Genomic DNA, 24,847 nt, shown 5'->3' with positions numbered 1-24,847 from the left:
AAATCCAGAAAGTAATCTCATTCTGAATACGTACAAAAACATACCTGGGAGCAAGTTTAACCAAAGAAGTGAAAGAACTCTACAATGCAACTGTAAATCATTGATGAAAGAACTGAAAAGAACACAAAGGACTGGAAAAACATCTTGCACTCACAGACTGAGACACTAAATATAATTGAAATGTGCACATTATCCAAAGTGATTTACAGATTTAATTCGATCCTTTTCAAACAGCAATGACATTTTTCACATAAATAGTAAAAAAAAAAAACTACAAAAACTTATATTGAACTATAAAAAACCATGAATTTCCAAAGCAATCATAAGCAAAAAGAGCAAAGCAGGAAGCATAACACTACGTGACTTTAAAATTTTACAAAGTCACAGTGATTAAAACAGCATGGTGAAACTGTCACATAATGCAAAATAATTAATAAAAAAACAAATTAGAAGAAACAGTAAAATAAGTAAAATAAAGATTCCTCAAACCCCGAAAAAAAAAAAAAAACCAAACCAAACAGCATGGTGTGTGTTGGCATAAAGACAGATCCATAGATCAACGGAACAGAATAGAGACCCTAGAAACAAATCGAAACATTCACAGCCAACTGATCTTTGACAAAGGTGGTAAGAACATGTAATCCAAAAAGAATGGTCTTTTCAACAAACCATACTGGGAAAATTAGATATCCATTTGTAGAAGAATAAAGCTAGATCCTTATCTTTCACCATATATAAAAATCACCTCAAAATGGAGTTAAGACCTAAATATGAGACCTGAAACTTTGAAACCAGAAGGAACTACAGGGAAGGAGTTGGCAGTATGGTATAGAACATAACAGTGGCATCTCACTACTAGAGTGCCAGTTCCAGTCCCAGCCAGTCAGCTTCCGGCTCAGATTGCTATTCATGCGCCTGGTAAGGGAGTGAATCAATGGACAGAAGATGTGTGTGCATGAGTGGACATGTGTGTGCCTTTCTCTGTCACTCTACCTTCCAAATTAATAAATGCATTTTGAAAATAAAATGTAGGGAAAATATGTTAAGACACTGGAATGGACAAGGATTTTCTAGATTAAACACCAAAGGCACAGGAAATAAAAGGCAAAATAGAAAAATGAGATTTCAACAAACCAGAAAACTTTTACAGGAGGAAAAGAATCAACCAACAGAGTAAAGAAGTAAATTTCAAATGGCAATATATATTTGCGAGCCATAGCAAATTTATATCCAGCATATATGAGGAACTCAACTCAAAAGCTAATCCTTTACCCACAGCATCGGCAGCCCATATGGGCACCAACTCGCGTTCCCACTGATCCAGTTCTCACCCAGTTCTCACCCAGCTCCCTGCCTGTGGCCTGGGAAAGCAGCAGACTATGGTCCAAAGCCTTGGGCCCCTGCACTGATGAGGGAGACCTGCAAGAAGCCCCTCTCCTGGGTTCGAATTGGCTCAGCTCTGACTGAGTGAACCAGCAAATGGAAGGTTCTCTCTCTCCCTCTGTGTGTTTCCTCTCCCTGTAAAATGTCTTTCAAAAAAAAAAATCTTTTTTAACCAAAAGAGAAACCTAAAAATGGTTAGTAAATTTAAATAGATATTTCTCAAAGAAAGACATACACAGGCTACCAGAAATATATAAAAAAAAGTGTCTAACATCACTAATGGCCATGGAAATGCAAATAAAAGCCATGATGAGATAGCCTCACTCTAGTAACATTGCCTTTTTATCAAAAACACAAAAGACACTGGGTGCTTGGGAGGATGTTAAGGAAAGGGAAATTTTCATACTGCTTGTGGGAATGTAAATCAGAACAGCCATTGTAGAAAACAGTAGGGAGGCTCCCCTCATATTAAAAATAGAATTACCATTCGATGCACCGATGCTACACTCATGCATATATATAATGTATCCAAGGGAAGTGATAGCCAGCTGGAGAACATTCTACGTTCCCACGCTTATTGCAGCACTATTCATAGAGCCAAGACATGCAAACAACTGAAGTGTCTAGCCACAAATAAATGGTTAAAGCAAATGTGGTCCATGCACACAGTGGAATACTAAGTACATAATCATAAAAATGGATGTAATGTCATCATTTACAACACCACGAATGAAACTGGAATAAGCCAGATACAGAAAGACAAACGTCATGGATTCTCACTCATGTGGACTCTAAATAATAGATTTCCTAAAAATTAAAATATAACAATTATTACCAAAGGATGGGTTGGGAAGAAGGAGGGAAGGGATGGGGAAATGTTTACTGAGTACTAAGGTATAGGTAAATAGGAATAAGAAGTTCTTGGGGGTTACTGAATTGTAGGATGACTACAGATAACGGTAATGTACTGTTTATTTCCTACTTTTTAAAAAAAAACATTTAAAACTAGAGGATAGTTTCAGCTAGGAAATGTTCGATGCTGGGGCTAACATTATAGCATAGCAAGTTAAGCTACCACTTGTGATACCAGCATCCCATGTGGGGACCAGTGAATTCCAGCTGCTCCACTTCAGATCCAGGTGCTTTCTAACGCACATGGGAAAGCAGCACAGCATGGCCTAAGTGCTTAGGCTCCTGTACCCACATGGGAGATCTGGAAGAAGCAACTGGCTCCTGGCTTTGGACTGGCATAGCCCTGGCCAATGAGGCTACATAATTCCACATAAATCATTTCTATACCTGTTAATTTTTTTTAAAAAATTGCTTTAAGTTTCAAAAAGCATTAAAGGAGGAGCCAATGATACTTGCTAAAAGATGTTGTGAGTGCTTTTTTAAGATTCATTTATTTTTATTGCAAAATCAGATATACAGAGAGGAGGAGGGACAGAGAGGAAGATATTTCGTCTGATGGTTCACTCCCCAAGTGAGTGCAACGGCTGGAGCTGAGCCAATCCAAAGCCAGGAGCCAGGAGCTCTTTTGGGTATCCCACGTGGGTACAGGGTCCCAAGGCTTTGGGCCATCCTCCACTGCTTTCCCAGGCCACAAGCAGGGAGCTGGATGGGAAGCGGGGTAGCAGGGAATAGTACTGGCGCCCATATGGGATCCTGGCGCATTCAAGACGAGGACTTTAGCCACCAGGTCACCGTGCCAGGCCCACGAGTGTTTTGAAGAAAGTCCGAGAGTTTCCATTTGGATGTAATACTTTCAGATACCTATTAGGTATATGAATGAAGAAGTTCAGCAGGCAGTTTGATTTTAAAATCCAGAGTTCAAGGGAGGTCAGAAGTAGAAAACAAACTTGGAAGTCATTAATGGCAGATAGTATTCACTCCTGATCCCGGCTGAGAAAACTCATGTGTGGCGACAGAGAAGGGAAGGGAATCGGGATGGAACTCTGGAATATGCTACCATTACAGTGGTAGAAGGAGGGGCAGGCATTTTGCTCAGAGACTATGTTATTACTTGGCAACCATGGATTCCCTATCAGAGGACCTGCTTTGAGTGCCAGATACTGTGCTCAACCCAGCTGTCAGTTAATACAGAGCTCTACCACGCATGAAGAAGAACCAAGTTAAGTTCCTGGCTCCCGGTCTCTCTGTCTCTCTGCCTTTGAAAAGCAATGGAAGAAAATTTCACCAAAAACAATTATAAAAGAAGATAGAGAACCAGCACAGGAGGCAAAAAAAAAGCGGTTGTCAAATTGAGAAAGAAGCTAGAGGACTTGATGCAATGACTCAATTCACTTAACTATCTCTTTGCAGGTGCCAGAATCCCATGTGGGCACCGGTTCATGTCCTGGCTGCTCCACCTCCCTTTTAGATCCTTGCTAATGGCCTGGAAAAGCAGAGGAGGACAGCCCAAAACCTTGGGACTCTGCACCCAAGTGGGAGAACCAGAAGATGCTTCTGGCTCCTGGTTTTGGATCTCCCCAGCTCTGGCCATTGAAGCCACTTGGAGAGTGAACCAGTGGATGGAACACCTTTCTGTCTCTCCTCCTCTCTGTAAATCTGTCTTCCCAATACAAACGGAAAAATGTTTAAATAAATAAAGAAGCTAGAAGACAGCAGTGACATTATACCCAAGTGAAGAATCAGCAACTCTAAACAATGCTGTTGATGGTCAGGAGAGATGGAAACTGCCAGCTGGCCAGCGAGCTTTTTAACTTGGAGAGTCCTGGAGACCTCATCAGGGCAACCTCAGCAAATCAGATGGAAGAGAGAGCAGAGGAAGAGGATAGTGAGCAGGTCGGGTTAGAGACAACACTTCACAGGAGCAGGAGCTTTGCCGGGGAAAGTGAGAGCAAGAGTGAGTTTCTCTTTCTGTTTTTTTTTCCATTGGCTGTATGTTTATAATGGAAAGAGAAAAATGGATGATGCAAGAGGCAGTGTGGGAGAACTATTGTGCTGATGTTCCTCAGCTGGTGAGAATGCGAGGCGCTAGTGTAAGTGGATAGGCTACCCTCAGTTCACAGGAGGCAGGCAGAACACACAGACACCTACAGGTGAGATCAAGAGACTGTGGAGATATTCCCGCTGCTCCTTGCCCCCATTCTGTCCTTGAAATAGCAGATAAGCCCATGAACTGAGAGTGAGCCAATGAGGAGAGAGCGCCAGTGTTAGTGGCTTGGGGGAGGGACGAAAAGAATGAAACAGTTAAAATGAACACAATTTTCACACAACCACCAGAAATGCATGAGGATCTCTTGCTCCAGCCTTCACAGAAATAGGTGGAGAAACTTTTCAATGTGTGCTTAAAACTGTGACCACACTGCTCTGTTAATCTGCGTTCCTCCTCGCTGCGGAGCTCAGGCTGTAACTGGCCATGGCATGGCCCTGCGGTGAATTTCCTGCCGCTGTTCTTTTCTTGTGATTGAATTACTGAGGTACTGGCGTTCTTCACAGATTTCTATGAGTTCTTAAGATACGAAAAGTATAAACCATAACTAATTTTTATCTGCACATATTTGAAATTCTTGCAATTCCATGCCGATTATTACATCAGAAAGCCAGTCAAAACCAGATGTCCCCTTAATCGCGGTGGGCAGGAATTGGGGAGACGGGGGTACTTTACCTTAAGTGATGCAAGCGGATGTTCTGGTCCTAAGAGGCTCCAGTGAAAGGCAGCCAGGTCCTCATCTGGGAGAATGTGGTTGCCTACAAAGCACATTGGTTATTGATTGTTTACAAGGTTTTCTTAGAACCTGCAGGCCATGAAAGGAGTCTGGGAGCAGAAAATGATCACATTATTCCCAAGGGACCATATTCCTCCTACCATAATTGTAGTAGCTATATGTTGATAACCTACTAGGTATCAAGTGCCTAAAATGAGTCACTGCTGTCATGACTTGCACATCAACATTATCCCCATCTTTTTAGAAAAGGAAACTAATGTTTTTCTTTCTTTCATTTATTTATTTATTTATTTACTTATTTTTACATTTTATTGTTATTATTATCATTTTATGATACAGTTCCATAGGCTCCTGGCATTATCCCCTCCCCAATTCCCTCTCCCCCAACCTAGTTCCTCTATATCATTACTAACATATAGTTCTTCATACACAGTCATATGTCCATCATTGCGGGCATGGACAATGGCAGAGAGTCCAGCATCCTATTGTCAAGATATAGTGAACAGTTTCATTGTAAGTCCATCTTTGTCTGGAAGTAGAAATGCATACTACATTGTATCTTCACATCTGGATAGGATAGTCTCCATTACACAGCTACTATACATCCCCTTAAATGAAAAGCCACAAAACAAAATCAACAAAGGAAGAAAAAAAAGATATAAATAACACCATGAAGTTAAATAACATGCTACTAAATGACTAACGTGTAGCTGAAGAAATGAAAATCAAGAACCTTCTTGAAGAAAATGATGCTACTGTATGATCTACGAGTCATTGAATCATTTAACCAGAAGTGTTTTGAAGAGATGAAACTAACAGAAAACAACAAAACCCATGTGATACAGTTTCCACTGATTTTTGTTGAAGTGTGTCTCTTCTAGACAATAAATAGATGTTGTTTTGTTTTTTAATCCAGTCTACTAATCTATGACGTGTGATTGAGCTTAAGCCATTTACATTCAGAGTTAATATGTATGTGTAGTACTTTGGTCCTGTCATTTTAGGAATGGCTTGTTCATTGGTTTAGCTTCTGGTGTCATTTTACTGGGATGTTCTTCCCATTTGCCTTTGGTTTTGCTGGGTGCTATTCCTCTTCTCTGTCAAGAGAACATCTTGAAGTATCATTTGTAGGGCAGGTTTGGAAGAGGCAAATTCTTTTAACTTTTCTTTACTGTGGAAGAATTTTATTTCATTTTCAAAGACAAAAGAAAGCTTTGCTGGATATGTTATCCTAGGCCAACAATTTTTTTTTTCTTTTAGAATCTGGAATATGTCACTCCATTCTCTTCTTGCCTGTAGAGTTTCCTGTGAGAGATCTCCTGTGTGTTTAATTGGCATTCCTTTATATGTCAATTGATTTTTTTCATGTGCACATTTCAGGATCTTTTCCTTATGTTCAATTGAAGAGAGCTTGATGATCATGTGTCTTGGTGAAGATCGCTTTTGATCAAGCCTGTTGGGAGTTCTGTGCCCCTCCTGGATCTTGTTTCTCAATTCTTTCTCCAGATTAGGGAAATTTTCCTTTATTATTTTATTTTTTTTAAAGATTTATTCATTTTATTACAGCCAGATATACACAGAGGAGGAGAGACAGAGAGGAAAATTTTCCATCCGATGATTCACTCCCCAAGTGAGCTGCAACGGGCTGATGCACACCGATCCAAAGCCGGGAACCAGGAACCTCTTCCAGGTCTCCCACATGGGTGCAGGGTCCCAAAGCTTTGGGCCGTCCTCGACTGCTTCCCCAGGCCACAAGCAGGGAGCTGGATGGGAAGTGGCGCTGCCGGGATTAGAACCAGCGCCCATATGGGATCCCGGGGCTTTCAAGGCGAGGACTTTAGATGCTAGGCCACGCCATTGGGCCCTCCTTTATTATTTTATTAAATACATTTGCAAACCCAGCTTCTCTTTCTGCACCTTCTGGGACTCCCGTAACTCTTACAATCTGGCCTCTTAAGAGTGTCTTTCAATTCTTGAATCCCTTTTTTGGCCTGATCCAGCTCTGCTTCCAGCTTTTTGTTTGCTTCCCCCTGATGACAGGAAATATCTTCCAATTCTGAGATTCTTTCTTCTGCTTACTTCATTCTATCTTGGAGACTCTCCACTGTACTTTTAATTTGCTCTACTGTGTTCTTTTTTTTTTTTAAGTTTGCTTTGTGCCTTAAGATTTTTTTTTAAGATTTATTTATTTTTATTACAAAGTCAGATATACAGAGAGGAGAAACAGAGAGGAAGATCTTCCGTCTGGTGATTCACTCCCCAAGTGAGCACAATGGCCAGTGCTGCACCGATCCAAAGCCAGGAACCTGGAACCTCTTCCTGGTCTCCCACATGGGTGCAGGGTTCCAAAGCATTGGGCCATCCTCGACTGCTTTTCCAGGTCACAAGCAGGAAGCTGGATGGGAAGTGGAGCTGCCAGGACCAGAACCAGCGCCCATATGGGATCCTGGCGCATTTAAGGCGAGGACCTTAGGCGCTATGCCACTGTGCCAGGCCCTCTCTACTGTGTTCTTAATTTCTGATATACCAGCCTTGATTTGCTTTATTGCTTCCTTAAATTCTTTGAACTCTTGCATGTGTTCCTCATTTTTGATCAGCAGCTTTAAAATCAGTTTTATGAATTCTGTATGCCCCATTTTCTCGATGTCTTCCTCAGTTAACTCTGAGGTTGGCATAGGGTTTTGCTCCTTTGCAGGGGAGTTTTCAGTAATATTCATTGTGCCTTTGTCTCTTCTTTTGCTGTTGATTATTGCATTCTGGTTAGCAGAGTCTTCTCCTTGGGGCAGGTTTTTAAGCTGTGTCACCACAGGTCTACAATGAGATTTTACTTATTGCAGTTGGTACACAACTCTTTGCTTGTAGCCACTCCCTCCAGCGAGTTCCAGGTCTGGGTTCTTACGTCAGATTTCCACCGTGGGCTCCACAGCCCCAACTCCTGGCTCACCAGTCTCCACCTCCTGTGATACCATGCTGAGGCTGCACCATTGTCGCAGCAAACTTTATCCCACTTCTGGTTGGAGTAGGTCGCAGGATTAGAGACACCAGGTGTCCTATATAATTAGGTTGTTGGTGGTGCTAATCTTGCTGGAACCTGTTGGACGTTAGGTCTGAGGGCCACACGGACCTATTTTGACCGGTACGATACCACAGTCGGTATTATTTCCCTGCGGGTGCAGTGCAATCCACGGAACACAGCAAGTTCTCGTGAACTCAGCACATGCACAGTTCACTGTTGTCCCCTGCAGTCCTAAAGCGTTTGCCACAGTGTACAAAATGGTGCCTGACATACCACTACTGCAGTTCTTGATCTGCTGGCCATCAGGTCTGAGGACTACCCAGACCTGTCTTGGGTGGAACCTGTAGAATGCCATGTTGCTGCGGTTCACTGAATCAGAAATGAGTTCATTCCCAGCTCTGCGTATGCTCAGTCCTTTCCCTTGCTTTTGTCTCCTTAAGCAAAATGGTGCCAATTCGGCTCTAGGGGACTGACTGGGCTGTGAAATCCACCCTGTTCTCGCACTGCCTGTTTGGGACCTGCCGCTCTGTCTCTGCTCCTGGTCAAATCAAACGGACCAGTAGGATGGACAGTTCTTTGTCTGGGTTTACCTCCCAAGCTCCCAGTGAAAGTCCCTTCCCACCTGGTTGCTGGTGGAGTTCTGGCTGCTGGTGGAGTTCAGATCGCCGTTAGATGAATGCCACTGGAGTATCAGTCACTGCAACACCACACCGTTGTGTCCGCTGCTTTCCTGTGTCTGTCAGTCTCCAGGTACCCCTCTGCTGTTGTTCTGTCCTCTCCTATTTCCTGGAATATGTCCTCTCTGCTTCATCCTGATTAAATGTTTTTCCGTCCATTTAAACGTGTCCTTACCCTATTCTGCCATCTTGATTCTCAGGAAACTAATGTTTGGACAAGTTTGGCAAGTTGGCCAAGGCAGCTGCTTAGTATGTGCCTATACTGGGTTATGAAGTGAGAATTGTTTCGCAGTAGGCATGTCACACAGCGGTGAAGATCCTGCCTGGGACACAGGTCTCCCTTGTCCAAGAGCCTGATTCACGTCCCACTTTCTCTCCTTCCAACCCAGCTTCGTGCTCGGACACACCCTGGGGGAAGCAGACAACGGCTCAAGTGCTTGGATTTCTGTCATCTGTGTGGGAGACCAGGACTGAGAACCAGGCTCCTGGTTTCAGCCTGGTGCAGCCCTGGCTGCTGAGGGCATTTGGGAAATTGATCAGCGGATGCAAGAACTTTGCACCGCCCTCCTTTGCCTTTCAAATAAAATGAAAATAAATTTTAAAATTTATATTAAAAAAAGAGGACCATCATGCTCCAAAGCTAGCTTTCATCACCCAGTCGGGCTGCCTTCTGTTACAGCAGACTCTGTTACTGAATTTCCAGTAAGTGTTGGACATTGTATATACTAAGAAACTTCAGAAGGTTCATGCAAAATGGAACTAAAAGGTAAGCTTTTCAGTGAAAAAAAATGTGGAAGCCATACATAAGCGAGGCCTTTCAAAGGTCTGTGGCAAGTTTACATTATGAGCTATACATGGATTTCAGAAATGCTTTGTACCCAAAGAAACTTGTCTTTCTGCACAGACTTTTTAAAAGCATTCTTGCATTTCAATTTGTCTGAGCCCACTAAGAACACCATGGAATATTATTAACGTTTCCGTCTACCAGAAGAGGAAACAAACCAGGGAGATGTGAATTCAGTGATTCTCATGAAGCTTAATTCCAAAATTCATGCTGACGTCATTAGATTTTCCAAAATCACGTTATTTGGGATTATAGAGGAGAGGGGGCATACCTGACCAGTACTAGAAAACCAACTCAAAACATAAACTCTGCAATTTATTTTGGAATATATATATAAAAGAGATTGCTGGGTGGATAGACATACAATAAAGCAAGTATAATAAAATGTTAATGGTGAGATACACGTGGTGGATATAGGGTTTTCATTACAAAGATTTTTGTCTGGGCCCAGCGGTGTGGCCTAGCTGTTAAAGTCCTCGCCTTGAAAGCCCCGGGATCCCATACGGCCGCCGGTTCTAATCCCGGCAGCTCCACTTTCCATCCAGCTCCCTGCTTGTGGCCTGGGAAAGCAGTGGAGGACAGCCCAATGCATTGGGACACTGCACCTGTGTGGGAGACCCGGAAGAGGTTCCAGGTTCCCAGCTTCGGATCGGCATGCACCAGCCCGTTGCGGCTCACTTGGGGAGTGAATCATTGGACGGAAGATCTTCCTCTCTATCTCTCCTCCTCTGTGTATATCTGGCTGTAATAAAATGAATAAATCTTTTTTAAAAAAAAAGATTTCGTCTTATTTCTTGTATTTCTTGGAAACTTTCACCATAAAATCTTAGCACAAAAGAATCAAAGAGAAAAAAAAACATACGCAACAATTTTTGTTTCTGATCTAAATTTAATACTTTGGAATAAATGCTAATGCTTTGAGTGATTCAAACTTGTACAGGACTAACAAAACAACTGGCCAAAATCATGCTCTGCATAAGACAGCTAATAAATGAAAACCCAAGAAAAAAGCTTTACAAGAATCAGAGTAAGGTTCTAGAATATTCTGTAGCAATCTATCACACAAATATGATGAGTTTTAGTATGGTCTACTAGGAAGCCCAATAGCCTGCTGGGTTCTCCCTTTCAAAGACAAATCCAATCTCGACAGTCCAATTCACTTTACTCTTAATCTGCTAATAACAGAAGAGGAAGCTTTACCAATTCATGGAGTCTCCTCTTTGGGCTACCCACCTAGCAATGCAGCAAATATGGGAAAATTCATCCGCTTCAGGCCCAGCTGTTTGGCCACCTCCTGCATCAGGAACTGGTTTGTGGTGAGGTTCTTGCCATTCCAGCTCAGCTTCAGAGCGTGGGAACTATAGTAAGAGGGGATATTGTAGAGTGCGTACTCGGAGTCATGAGCAAGAAGGCCATGGAAACCATTTTCCCTGAAAAATGCTACCACTTCCAGATGGTGATCCTCAAGGCTCTGAAAGACCTGCAGGGGAAGCAGAGGAGAACACGTCACGCCATTGAAATTGATCCAGATTTTGTTAGAAATTAGCAAGGTTAAGAACTACACTGCAGAGTTTGGTGAAATTTAAGCTTATGTGTGTTTCAACAGAATAATTACATGAAAAAAAAAGGACACATAATATCACCAGGAAAGCTCTCCAGTATAGCGGTTCCAGTGCTGCTTGGGCCACCCACATCCCATAGTGGAGAGCCTGGGTTTCAGTCCTGGCTCTGTTTCTGAGGGAATGCACACAGTGAGGTCAGGAAGAGAGGTTCAAGTGCTCCTTGCTGAAGGACCTGGGTTTCTGGCTCCCTGCTTCAGGCAGGCGCAGCACAGCTGTAAGAGGCATCTGGGGAATGAAGCAGCATATGCAAGACCTTTCCATCTATAGCACAGTCTCTCGGCCTTTCCAAACAAAAAACAAAAATAAAAATTATAAATCACAATTAAAAAACAATAAGAAAAATACTCTCCCAGCCTAGAATTTGTAGAGTTTGTCATTCAACTATCCAACCTTTTTTAGCCTCCTTTAATGAAGTTGGCCTGAAGTGCTTCAGAATCAGAATACTGAAAATTTTTTTGCATTTTTTTGTTTATTAATTACATTGCATTATGTGACAGTTTTATAGGTACTGGGCTTCCCCCCCATCCCTCCCCAAACCCTCCCCCCATGGTGGATTCCTCCACCTTGCTGCACAGAATACTGAAATTAACAAGGTCCGTATGACTTCAGTTTTCCAAATTGTTTACCTGTTTCAGAGATGGATAGACAAAGATGGAGAGAGCTCTCATCCACTGGTTCACGTTCCCAAAACACTCAGAAGAGTCAAGACCAAGCTAGTAGCTAGGAACTCAAACTAGGTCTCTTGCATGGATGGCAGGACCCCAGCTACCCAAGCTGAACTGATCTGAAGCTAGCAGCCAGGAGCTTCCTCCGGGTCTCCCACATAACTGCAGGGTCCCAAGGATTTGGGCTGTCCTCGACTGCTTTCCCAAGTCACAAGCAGGGAGCTGGATGGGAAGTGGAGCTGACAGGATTAGAACCGGCGCCCATATGGGATCCTGGCACATTAAAGGTGAGGAACTTAACCATTACGCTATTGTGCCAGGCCCCACATTATGTTTTAAAAAGTTTTTTTTTTTAAAGGAAGTTACAGAGATAGAGGGAGAACCAGAGCTGGAAAGAGCTCTTCTGTAAGCTGGTTAATTTTCCCAAGTTGCTAAAAGGTGATGACTTGAACAGACCCCAAGGAGACACATGGAACTCCATCCAGGTCTGCCATGCAGCAACCAGAACTCAGAGTGGCTCTCACAAAGAATGGACTCAGTAGCTTAGCAGGTGTGCCACAGGGACAGGCCTGGCAGACTGTTAAGTACCCTTCTTGTGCCAGACTCGAACGGCACTGGGACTTTACTAAAATTTAGCTGTACACTGGCTCACCACACCAAGCTTTTTCTTAAATGTTTATTTATTTTTATTGGAAAGGTAGACATACAGAGAGGGAAAGAGAGACAAAGATCTTTCAACAATTGGCCACTTTAAGTGGCCACAACATCTGGAGCTGAGCCAATCCAAAGCCAGGAGTCAGGAGGTTTTTCCGGGTCTCCCAGGCAGGTTTGTTTGCTACCCCAGGCAAAAGACCCAAGGCCTTGGGCCGTCCTTGACTGCTTTCCCAGGCTACAAGCAGGGAGCTGGATGGGAACTGGGGAATCCAGGGCACGAACTAGTGTCCATATGGGATCCCGGCACATGTAAGATGAGGACTTTAGCCACTAGGCTACCATTCCGGGCCCATAAATAAATCTTTTTAAAAAAATAATAGAATAGCAATGACCAAGTGACTGAATATGTACCTAGTGCAAAGTAATGCTCCAAGTACTTACATGCATTAGCTTGCTAAACAATATAATCTTATAAGGTCACAGCGATTTTTATTACCCTAAGGTCATAGGACTAGAAAGAGCAAAGCTAATATTTTTGCTCTAGAGACCATGGAACTACATAATTTTGATGAATGCAATTAATCTAACTGTCATAGTTTCCTGGAGTCTAACAGGAATCCTCACACATCACATTTTTTGCAGGATTATGGAAAGAGTCTAGTCATAGTTAAAGGCACATCACACATTAGGTCACTCCGAAGGAAGGATGTTGGTTGGTAGAGAATGAAGGAAAGGTCTGTGTTTGTTTGCTACCTAGGCAAAAGAGCCAAAAATCATTGCAATCCATTTATATAGAGTTATGGGTAGCTCCAGACGTGATAGAACACTATAGCTTTAGGCTATCCCTAGTGGAGCACGCATCTGCCTGGTCCCAGGCACGTGCATGGGAAATGTGCCATGCTCACTTCTAGCAGCACCCCCGGAACATGTAGGCATTATACAGCGCATCTAAGAGCAGAGCCAACCAAGGCTCAGAAAGGTAAGGTGCCCTGCTCTGAGACAACGAACTTGGAAACAGTCACCTGGGTCAAGGTGACCCACAGCCATGCTCTTTGTGCGCATAACCAGCAGCTGGTTTGACGCAAATTATGTACCACTCAAGCTACTTGAGCTCCGGAACGCCAAAGACTGGTGATTTTTATCTAGTCTGAAGGGCTGAACTCTGTTGCTTGGCAACTGAGGCCTTGAGAGGACAAATAACTTGGCATGAGTACCTGATTAGCATGAGGACCAGGAATAGAAAAAAAAAAGTCCCATGACTTCAGGTGCAGGATAGGTGGTAACGGAAAACAACGATGGGGCTGGCACTGTGGCATGGCAAGCTGAGCCTCTGCTTGCAACAACAACATCTCTCATGGCAGTAGTTCAAATTTGACTGCTCCATTATCAACCCAGCACCCTAACAATGTGCCTGGGAAAGCAGCATAAGATGGTCCAAGTGCTTGGGCCCCTGCACCCACCTGGAAGGCCTGGAGGAGGCTCCAGACTCCTGGCTTTGGCCTGGCCCAGCTTTGGCTCATGCGACCACTTGCAGAGTGCAGCAGCAAATGGAAGAAATTTCTCTGTCTCTCCTTCTCTCTCTGCAGCTCTACCTTTCAAATGAAAATAAAATCCTCTTAAAAAGCTTAATATCTCAATTCTGCATCCTCACTTTAAAAAAATAGAATCTCATTCAGAATTCACCAGTGCCTCACTCTTACAGCGCTCATTTCTTTTTTTTTCATAGAATGTATTATTTACTGTCAATCATCACATTTTTATAAATATAATACAATTTAATTGTTGTAGACAATTGCTCCAAAAAAGAAATTACATATTTTTAAATCTGGCTTACAATTACATGACCTTAAGATTAACTTCTGGACAATGAAAGTAAGAAGTTTCATAAGAACTTTCAATAATACTTCTTGAAGGACAAGTAACACATGTGTGAATACTGGCGTGCTTTCTTTAGTACTCCAATGAGTTGATTTGGAACTCTGACAGCTGTATTGGACACTGGGAAGGACCACTTGTTGGGCAAAATGCACAAATAATGTCCCCAAGCACAAGGCAATCACTATTACCAGCACAAAATCAATCATTTCTGAGCCTGTTTATTGTAAGCAAAAAATAAAAGCGCTCATTTCTAAGAACGCTCCTGCCGTTGACTTCTGCTTTCTGGGCCCAGAACGGCTTCCTGCCTCTCTCTCTCGACATTTCAAATACCCTTGTAGATCAACTGCTTGGCTAGGACTGACCCCTTCTGTCGTTTTGTTTGTGTAATGTATTTGAGAGAATGCTTAAATTTTCTTTTTTGAAAAATATTTTTTATGGGAAAGGAAGATTTATAGAGAGGAGAGACAGAGAGAACTCTTCCATCTGCTGATTCACTCCCCAATTGGATGCAACAGCCAGAGCTGAACTGATCTGAAGACAGGAGGCAGGAGTCTCTTTGGGGTCTCTTTGGAGTCTCTTTGGGGTCTCCTACATGGGTGCAGGGGCCTAAGGACTTGAGCCATGCTCTACTGCTTCCCCAGGCCATAAGCAGTGGAAGTGGAGCAGCCAGGACTTGAACCGCTGCCCATTTGGGATTCTGGCACTTAAAGATGGAGGATTAGCCTGTTGAGCAACCTCATCATACTTTCCTCTTCACTCTTACAGGACTTACGACAGATGACACAGTGACAGAACTGAATGGACAACAGCATCATCCTCTGAGAGCACCAGTTTTAGATTTACTTCAGAAGGTATGTGTGCACGTGCGTGGGGGGAGGGGCAGACAGAGAGCAGGTGTTGGCTGGTATTGAGCAACAAAAGATCTACTGGGATTAGGGAGCAGAAAAGCAGCTGTGGCCAATGGGAGGCCAGCCTCCTCTCAGCATCTGGATTCCATAGTTCACAGACTGAATGACAGGGACACCTTTCCCCGACTGGCAGCTGACCTACTGCTCCAGCGGCAAAGCAGTATTAGGTTCCAACTGAGCACCTGCCATGCACCATGCACTCTTCCCAAACTTCTTCACGCCCACTAACTTTGCAATAACACCATGAGGCATTAGTACAGTAGCTCCTGGCCCCCATCACCCCAAGGGACACAGTCCAAGACTCCCCAGAGGATGCCTCAAACTAAGCACTATATAAACTGGTTTTGCTCTAAAATGCCTACCTTTAATACTCTTTTGATGCTAATTCACTAGTGATCGCACACCATTGTAACTTTTGCAATTTGCAGGTGTAACAGAAAAACTAAGTAAAACATACTTTTCCTCCCTCACAAATTCAAGGAAAGACGTTTTGTTTTCAACCTCTGAGCTTGGGAATCTCCGAATAGGAGGGCTTTGTTTTTCCTATCTTTACTGCGTTGAGAATGTATACTTCACTACAAAGAACAGTTTGCAGCTTGTCTTTGCTATTTTCAAATTGCCAGCCAGAATCATTACTTTTGTACTTTGGGCTTATTACTAAGGAAGACCAGGGTTAGTACATCAGAGCATCGTTGATACCACCATGGTACACCTGACAAACAAGACAACTGCTGAATGGTTACTGCAAGGGGAGCTGTATACAACATGGATATGATGGGTGCACCAAAACCAAGGTCCAATATAAAACATTAATTTGGGGGTCATTGTTGTGGTGTAGCCCATTACCAGTACTCCCAATGAATGCTGGTTTCAGAGTAGGCTGCTCTACTTTTGGCTCCTTGCTAATGCACATGGGAAAGCAGCGGAAGATGGTCCAAATATATGGACCTATATGACACCCACATGATAAAGCAATTCCACTCTTAGGTATATACCCACAAGAAAATTGAAAAACTATGTCAACACAAAAATGTGTCCACATGGTGAGCATTTGGCCTAGTAGTTACCATGTCATTGAGGATGTTGTTTAGGCATCCCACATGGAAGTACGTGGTTGTAAGTCCTAACTCCAGCTCCCAATTACAGTTTCCTACTAATATGAACCATGGCAGGGAGAAGTGACGACTTATATCATTGGGGTCCTGCCACCCACGGTGGAAGACCTGCAGTACATTCCCAGCTCCCAGGGGCACCTGCTTTCCAACAATCCGCCTCCTGCAAGCATCTTTCTCTCCTCCCTCCCTTTACCTTCTTCTATCTTCCTTTCTCTCTCTCCATCCCTCAAATAATGAAAAAAGAAACATTGTCAAGGCAGGTGTTTGACACAGGACTAGAAACCTGCTTGGGAACCTGCATTCCACATTGGAGTAGCTGGGTTCAAGCGCTAGCTCGGTTTCTGGTCCTGCTTTCTGTGAGCATGCACTGTTGGAGACAGGAGTCATTTTGGAAGGGAATCAGCAGACACAGGACTTCTCTTGGTCTTGCTGGTCTTCCAAATAGATTTTTTATTTTTAAAAGTGTTTTTTTTTTTATTTATTCTGAAAATCAGAGAGAGAGAGAGAACTAGCCACTGGTTCACTCCCCAGATGGCACAGGCCATGGCAAAAGCCAGAACTTTTATCTGTGATGCCCACGTGGATGGCATGGGCTCAACCACTCAGACCATCTTCTGCTTTCCCAGGTACAATTGCAAGGAGCTGTACTAGAAGTGAAGCAGCTGAACACTAACTGGTGTCCATTTGGGCTGCTGGCACAGAAGGTAGTGGCTGAATCGACTATACCACAACCACTGGCCCCTGAAATGAATTTTTAAATAACAGCTGAAAAAAGTAGAAAGCTCCCAAATGCCTGTCATATACAATGTACAAATGTAATATACTCAGATAAGGGAGCATTACCCAGCCACAAAGGAACAAAGTAACGATTCATGCTACAACGAAATATACCAGGAAATCACTATGGTAAATGAAATACGCTAGATAAAAGTGGCCACATATTCCATGACTCCTTATGTATAAAATGTCCCAAAATAGAACCATGAGGAGGGGAAGATAATGAGGAGTGATTGCTAGTAGGTATAAGGGCTCTTTTTAGCTTTCCAAAGTTCTGGAATTAGACAATGGTGACAACTGTGTGCCTGTCTGCATACATTAAGCATGACTGATTTTTACGTCTCAAATTTTTGAAAGTGGGGCTAGGGTTCAAATTCAGTTTTGTGCACAAAGCCCCACTCCTCTAGTCCTCATTTTAAGAACATTTTATTACAGAAGATTTTAAACATACAGAGAACATAATGAACTCCCAGGACAAGAATATCCAGTTTTCATTGAAACCAATGTTAAGTCACTCTTTCTTCAAATACTTGGCCCTTGCTTCTTGCATATTCTTCCTGTGTATTTAGAAACCTACGTGAACTGCGCCACCATCCCCACTTGTAAGTGCACGGCCCAGCTGTGTCGCGGAGTCCCACTCTGGCGCGGCAGGGCTCACCACGCACACACACGTTTCATTTACCCCTTCAGCCCGGGGACATTTGAGCTGCTTCCCGTTCTGGGCTCTTGTGAACAGTGTGCTGCTACATCTTTGAGATCCTGCCTGCAGTTCTCTCACTTCTATCCCAAGTGGCAGAATTCCTGACTCGGGAATTCCAGTTATATTTTCTGGAGGAACCTCCACACTGCTCTTAACGACTGCATCATTTTTCGGTTCCAGCAACAGTGTACAAGTGTGCCAGTATCTGCACATCCCCCACAACAGCTGTCTGCTGTGTGATTTGTAGATTTTAGAGCTGCCGTCCTAACGGATGTGAGGTGATGACGCACCGTGCTTTGAATTTCCATTTCTTTTTCCAACTAGTGATACTGAGTAACTTTTCACAGCTGGTGGCCATGTCTGGCACACTACAAAGCAAATTCCAGACATCAAACTCCTTGACTCAGAAATCCTGCATTATTTATCTGGTAGTTAAGTACTTTAAGAAATAACATGATCACAATACGGTAACACACCCAATAAAATGAAGTGTCTCACTACTGTAATACCCTCACCTTACTGTATCTCCCACAACTACCTCCAAAATGTCTGATGGGGGAAGGAAAGCAGGTTTGTTCAAACCATGGCACAAATAGGGTCCACATTCTGCGCTTGGCTGAGGTAACTTTGAATTTAAAGCAACTCCTTTTTCCTTTCATTTAAATGCAATGTATCTGCTTGGGGAAAAAACCCTCAATTTAAAAAAGCATAGATCAAACAGATATTACTCACACATGGTGTCAGGATACCTGAAGAATAATTTGAAGAGAAAAAAACTGCAGTTCCTACCTCATACTTTAAGCAACGTAGCCGTAAGAGCATCAGAGTAGGGGCCAACACTGTGGTGTAGTGGTTAAAAGCCATCATCTGCAGAGTCAGCTTCTCATATGGGTGTAGGTTCAAATCCCACCTACTCCACTTCTGATTCAGAATCCTGCTAATGCCCTGGGAACAGCAGCAGAAGCTGGTCCATGTGCTTGCGGCCCTGTAACTCACATGAGAGACACGGATGAAGCTCCTGCCTTCAGACTGGTCCGGCCCTGACCATTTCAGCCATTCTGGGGACAAACTAGCAGACAGAGGGTCTGAGGGTCTGTCTTGCCGTCTCCTGCTGTGTGTGTGTACTTCTGCCTTTCAAACAACATAAATTAAATCTTTTTTAAAAATAGGGCGTCATTTTGGAACAGGAGCTTAAGCTACCATGTAGGACTGGAGTGGCTGCTTCCTGCTCATGCGCCTAGGAGGCAACTGATGACGGCCCAAGGGCTTCAGCTCCTGCCACGCACACGGGAGACCTGCACACTTCCTGACTCCTGGCGTTCACCTGGCCTAGCTCTGGATGTTGCCTGGATTTGGGGAGTAAACCAGCAGATGGAAGACCTCTGTCTCCATCGTTCCCTCTCTCTCTGCCAATCTGTCTTCCAAAGAAATCTCTTTCTAAAAAAATAGAAGACACCATAGATGAAATTGCACAGAAACTCAGAGTGTTGAAAAGATGAATACAATTATAATCATACTATGTATTCTGTCATTTCGGGCAGTGGTGGGAAGCATAGATCATGGTGTTCCCATAAGATTATAATGAATCTGGGAAAATGCTTGTTGCCTTCCTAGTAAAATCACATTCATCTTGATGGCCTAGTGCAATGCCATTCACATGACTGTAGTGAGGCTGGTATAAACCAACTTGCTAAATCTTCAGTCAATTATGTACAATATGTACAATGATACTTAACACTTCATAATGATAATAAATGAATGCTGGGTTATGTATCTACTTCAATGTATGTTTTATTATTATTTCAGAGTATACTCCTTACAAAAAAACTTACTGTCCAAGAGCACGCTGTGTCACACCTGCTCTGAATCCTCTTGATCACGTCAATTCTCCTACCCCTTCTTTAATCTTACGTTGTGCTGTTGACCATAGGCAGAGCAATAGGCCAAAATATATAGGACAGGGGCTTCAAAAATTTCATGGGAAATCCTCATAATCTTTTTTTTAAAGATTTATTCATTTTATTACAGCCAGATATACACAGAGGAGGAGAGACAGAGAGGAAGATCTTCCGTCCGATGATTCACTCCCCAAGTGAGCCGCAACGGGCCGATGCGCGCCGATCCAATGCCGGGAACCTGGAACCTCTTCCGGGTCTCCCACGCGGGTGCAGGGTCCCAATGCATTGGGCCGTCCTCGACTGCCTTCCCAGGCCACAAGCAGGGAGCTGGATGGGAAGTGGAGCTGCCGGGATTAGAACCGGCGCCCATATGGGATCCCAGGACGTTCAAGGCGAGGACTTTAGCCGCTAGGCCACGCCACCGGGCCCCTCATAATCTTTTAACTCAATTTCTCATGAACTTTTGGAAATCAACTAGTGTCTGTGCATGCAGATGACATTTAGCCTGGGAATATGGTAGACTATAGCATCTATACTAGGTTTGTGTAACTCAAATCACCTTAATCATGCAGTTCACAGAATGGACTCACCATTAGCTAGTACATGACTTTTATAAGAGAACATTCAGTAACAACAACAACAAAAAGATCAATTCCATGAACTACAAGAAAAAAATCAAATATTGCCATGATGTGAACACATGAATGCCTCATGACAAAGAAAATTCAAACATTTCTGTTTGGGAGAAAGCAATGTAAGTAAACTCAAAAGACAAATGTTGGGGTCCACTGTGGTAGCCTAGTGGATAAAGTCCATATAGGTGGGCGCTGGTTCATGTCCTGGCTGCTCCACTTCCCATCCAGCTCCCTGCTTGTAGCCCTGAAAAGCAGTGTAGGACGGCCCAAAGCCTTGGGATCCTGCACCCGTGTGGGAGACCCTGGAAGAAACTCCTAGCTCCTGGCTTCAGATCAGCTCAGATCCGGCTGTTGCAGCAACATGGGATGTGAACCAGCGGATGGAGAATCTTTCTGTCTCTCCTTCTCTCTGTAGATCTGCCTTTCCAATAAAAATGAATAAATATTTTAAAAAGACAGATGATGAGGGCTATGCCATGGCTCAACAAGCTAATCCTCCACTTTCAAGCATTGGCATACTATATGGATACCAGTTCATGTCCTGGCCACTCTGCTTCCCATCCAGCTCCCTACCTGTAACCTGGGAAAGCAGTCGAGGACGGCCCAAAGCCTTGGGACCCTGCCCCCGCATGGGAGACCTGGAAGAGGCTCCTGGTTCCTGGCTTCAGAAGGGGTCAGCTCTATTCATTGCTGCCACTCAGGGAGTGAATCAGCTAACTGATGGTTTCTCTTTTTTTTTTTTTTTTTTTGAAGATTTTATTATTATTGGAAAGCCGGATATACAGAGAGGAGGAGAGACAGAGAGGAAGATCTTCCATCTGATGATTCACTCCCCAAGTGAGCCGCAACAGGCCGATGCTGCACCGATCCGAAGCCGGGAACCTGGAACCTCTTCCTGGTCTCCCACGCAGGTGCAGGGTCCCAAAGCTTTGGGCCGTCCTCAACTGCCTTCCCAGGCCACAAGCAGGGAGCTGGATGGGAAGTGGGGCTGCCGGGATTAGAACCGGCGCCCATATGGGATCCCGGGGCTTTCAAGGCGAGGACTTTAGATGCTAGGCCACACCGCCAGGCCCACAGATGGTTTCTCTTTCTCTCTTCTCTGTAAATCTGCCTTTCTAATAAAAATAAAAAATCTTTTTTAAAAAAGACAAACCACAAAAAAAATTCACAATGCAAAGATGGCCAATCTTCTTAATAGAAAAAAAAAAGCCTTAGCAATCCAAGAGAAATTGTCACCAAAAGGAGATATACAATGTACTTATGAATATATAAAAATGATCAATTTACTCATAAGAAGTCAAAACAATTTTTTAAATTGTAATTTATAAGATTAGCAAAAAATACATTGTTGAGAAAAACAGGCCCTCACAAATGTTATTGGCAGCAGTATGAATGGTAGCATATTTCAGGAGCACAGTAGCAAGCCCAATGAACAGAAACACACATAGGAGGGGTGGGCCTTTGGCCAGCACTTAAAGACATCCAGTCTCACACTGGAGTCCCAGGGTTTGATAGCTGCCCCCAGCTTCCCGGTAATGCAGACTGGCAGCAACACCGATGGCTCAGGTAGCTGGCACCACTGCAGTTGCGGGTGGGTGCCAGGGTTTGATAGCTGCCCCCAGCTTCCCGGTAATGCAGACGGGCAGCAACACCGATGGCTCAGGTAGCTGGCACCACTGCAGTTGCGGGTGGGTGTGTGTGGGGGGGAGATGACCAGAGCATTGGAAGAGATTTCTTTCTTGCTCTCAAATAATTAAACACACACACACGCACACGTGTGCACATGCACCCATATCCTTTGACCCAGCAATTGTGCTGCCAAAGAGTTATCTTTTAGATAAAACACTTGGAACAACAATGCTTAAGTGTGAACACAGCCTTGTAAATGTAGAAGATATTCCCTGCAGTATCACCTACAACTGCTGAACACGAATAAGATAAACTAATGTATTCAGAGAATGAGATAGTAAAGACCCATAAAAAAATAACAAGACACAAGTACACATATGGAAATATTGCCAATATATTAAATGATAAAAGCAAGGTATAGAACATCAGCTATTGCATGCTGTTTGTTTTTACAAGTGTAGATTTTTAAAATATTTGAACATTTACAGTAAATATTTATGTAGATAATTAAATGTGTATGCTTTTATATAATTAGTATCCCAGGAAGAATACATAACAAACTGCTACTGGTCACCTCTGGGAGAAGAACCTAATGGGTGGGGGGGTGGGGTTGGGGGATATTTCTTTACTATATATCCTCTTATACCTTTTAACATTTTGTACGCATTTTGTACAATGAATCACAAGCTTAATGCAAAAGATTAACTACAGCTGAATAAAAGAACACATACAGGGCAGAAGAAAAAGAAATCTATAGGAGAGTCATGGTGAAAACTAGAAGTCCTTTTACCTCCACTCCCTGAAGAGAGCGGCTATTCTATACACTTCCCCCGTGCAGTGTCGATTCGGCAGCTACAGGGTCAGGTTGCAAAGCTCTTTTTAACAACAAGCCCAATGATTCTCATGGCAAGACCAACTTGAGAAACAGATGACATATCATGGCATTTTCTCCCCAACATAACACAAGCTAGAATGACCGACGGTCGCTGCATTCTGACCAAGGCAAACAAATACTCTTCCAGCCACATGACCACCAAAAGAGTGAACACCCTGGTTCCACTCACACACGCATGCTCACTGCCACCACCTAGAAGCACACACATCTCCAGTGTCTGGCCCAATGTGGTCCAGCTTGCTGGAGTCTTGCTATTTCCCAGGCAGTACAATGATTTAGAGAAACCAGAACCATAGCACAGAAATGAAATAGAAAAGCAGCAAATTTGAGTTCTAAAGGAAGTGAGAGTCTGAACAATTGATTATAGCTTTTAATTGCTGGTTCGCCATTCATTTCAGGACTAGGCATCAAGGGTCTCCTAAGTGCCAAGGTGCAGGCAGCGCAGAGTAAGACAACCGTGAGAACCTGTAAGCACACAGTACTGTGAGCACACAAGGGAGACACCGAACCTCCCAGTGGGGTGACTTCTTTTAGAGGAACTGAAATCTATTCATAAAAGTTGAGTGACAACCACTCTCTAAGAAATTGAATGCCTCATTTCCCACCCTGAAATAGTCTAAAGCAGTGGCTTTCAAATCATATGCTCCTTAAACTTTGTCCTGGGTAAATGAAAAAAGCACCCAATAACCAGAAAGGATGGGTGATTCTCTCTTCAACCTGAGCTTGTATCCCTGATGTCATAGTTTGTTTTATTTAGAAATATTTTAGTTGAAGATTTACTATGAAAAATACCTAGGAGGGACTGGCATCATGGCACAGCATGTTAAGCCTCTACCTGCCACACTGGCATCCCACAGGGCGCCAGTTTGAGGCCAAGCTGCTCCATTTCCAATTCATCTGCCAGCTAATGCACCTGGGAAAGCAGCTGAAGACGTTCCAAGTGCTTGGGTCCCTGCACGAACTTGGAAAAGCCAGAAGAAGCTACCACCTCCTGGCTTCAGCCTGGCCGTTGCAGCCATTCGGGAAGCGCACCAGCAGGTGAAGATTCTCTGTCTCTCCTTTCAAAAAAGTAATAAATAAATAAACAAATAAATCTTTTTAAAATACAACATGTAAAAGCTCCCTAGGAAGTGAGCTTCAACATGGCTAGGGTTTAAAAATCTGTTTACTCACTGTGGTATCTCCAATATATACAATAGTCACACAACTTTCAACCAGAACTTGAACTAAGGTTAAGCAACAAGGTGGAGGAACCCACCATGGGGGGAGGGTGTGGGGAGGGGTGGGGAGAATCCCAGTTCCTACAAAATTACAACACAATGTAATTAATGAATAAAATTAATTTTAAAAAAAAGCTTTCAACCAGTACTTCTTCAGCCAAGTGCTGATATAGTTGGGTTGGGATATAGAAATGAATAAATACACCTGCTTTAGCAGAGCTGACATGGTAGTGATTAATATGACAGGCAGGGGGCCAGTGTTGTGGCACAGAGAGTTAAACCATTGTCTGCAGCAACAGCATAACATATGGATGCTGGTTCAAGTCCCGGCTGTTCTACCTCCAATCCAACTCTCTATGAATGAGCCTGAGAAAGCAGAAGGCCCAAGTTGTTGGATCCTTGCAGGCATGTGAGAAACCCATATTAAGTTCCCAACGCCTGACTTCAACCTGGCCAGGCCTGGCTACTGCAGGCATTTGGATAGAACTCTTTCTATAATTCGAATGCTATAAAAATACTTCAAGACAGACATGGAGCTAAGCAATTTAGGAACATCTCATTTGTCCTCCTAATCCTATGAAACGGGGATCACATTAATTGCCCTCTTACTGCCTTTTCAAATATGGAATACAGAAGCCC

At 43.4% G+C, this 24,847-nt stretch overlaps 1 protein-coding gene across 2 annotated transcripts in view; it reads right to left on the bottom strand.

Moving 5' to 3' along the window:
* The window catches only part of FAM120C (family with sequence similarity 120 member C), a 109,888-nt gene that overhangs the window by 68,909 nt on the left and 16,132 nt on the right, over positions 1-24,847 (bottom strand). For both annotated transcript variants that reach the window (XM_004598304.4, XM_058658436.1), the window contains exons 2-3: positions 10,846-11,092; positions 5,015-5,097 (exon numbers count right to left, since the gene is read on the bottom strand). In XM_004598304.4, coding sequence (XP_004598361.2) covers positions 5,015-5,097; positions 10,846-11,092 — 330 coding nt within the window. The remainder of the gene's footprint in view (positions 1-5,014; positions 5,098-10,845; positions 11,093-24,847) is intronic.

Source organism: Ochotona princeps, chromosome X (assembly GCF_030435755.1).
Source record: "Ochotona princeps isolate mOchPri1 chromosome X, mOchPri1.hap1, whole genome shotgun sequence".
NCBI lineage: Eukaryota > Metazoa > Chordata > Mammalia > Lagomorpha > Ochotonidae > Ochotona > Ochotona princeps.
The sequence above is the reverse complement of the archived record's forward strand: the minus strand, read 5'-3'. Positions and strand labels throughout refer to the sequence as shown.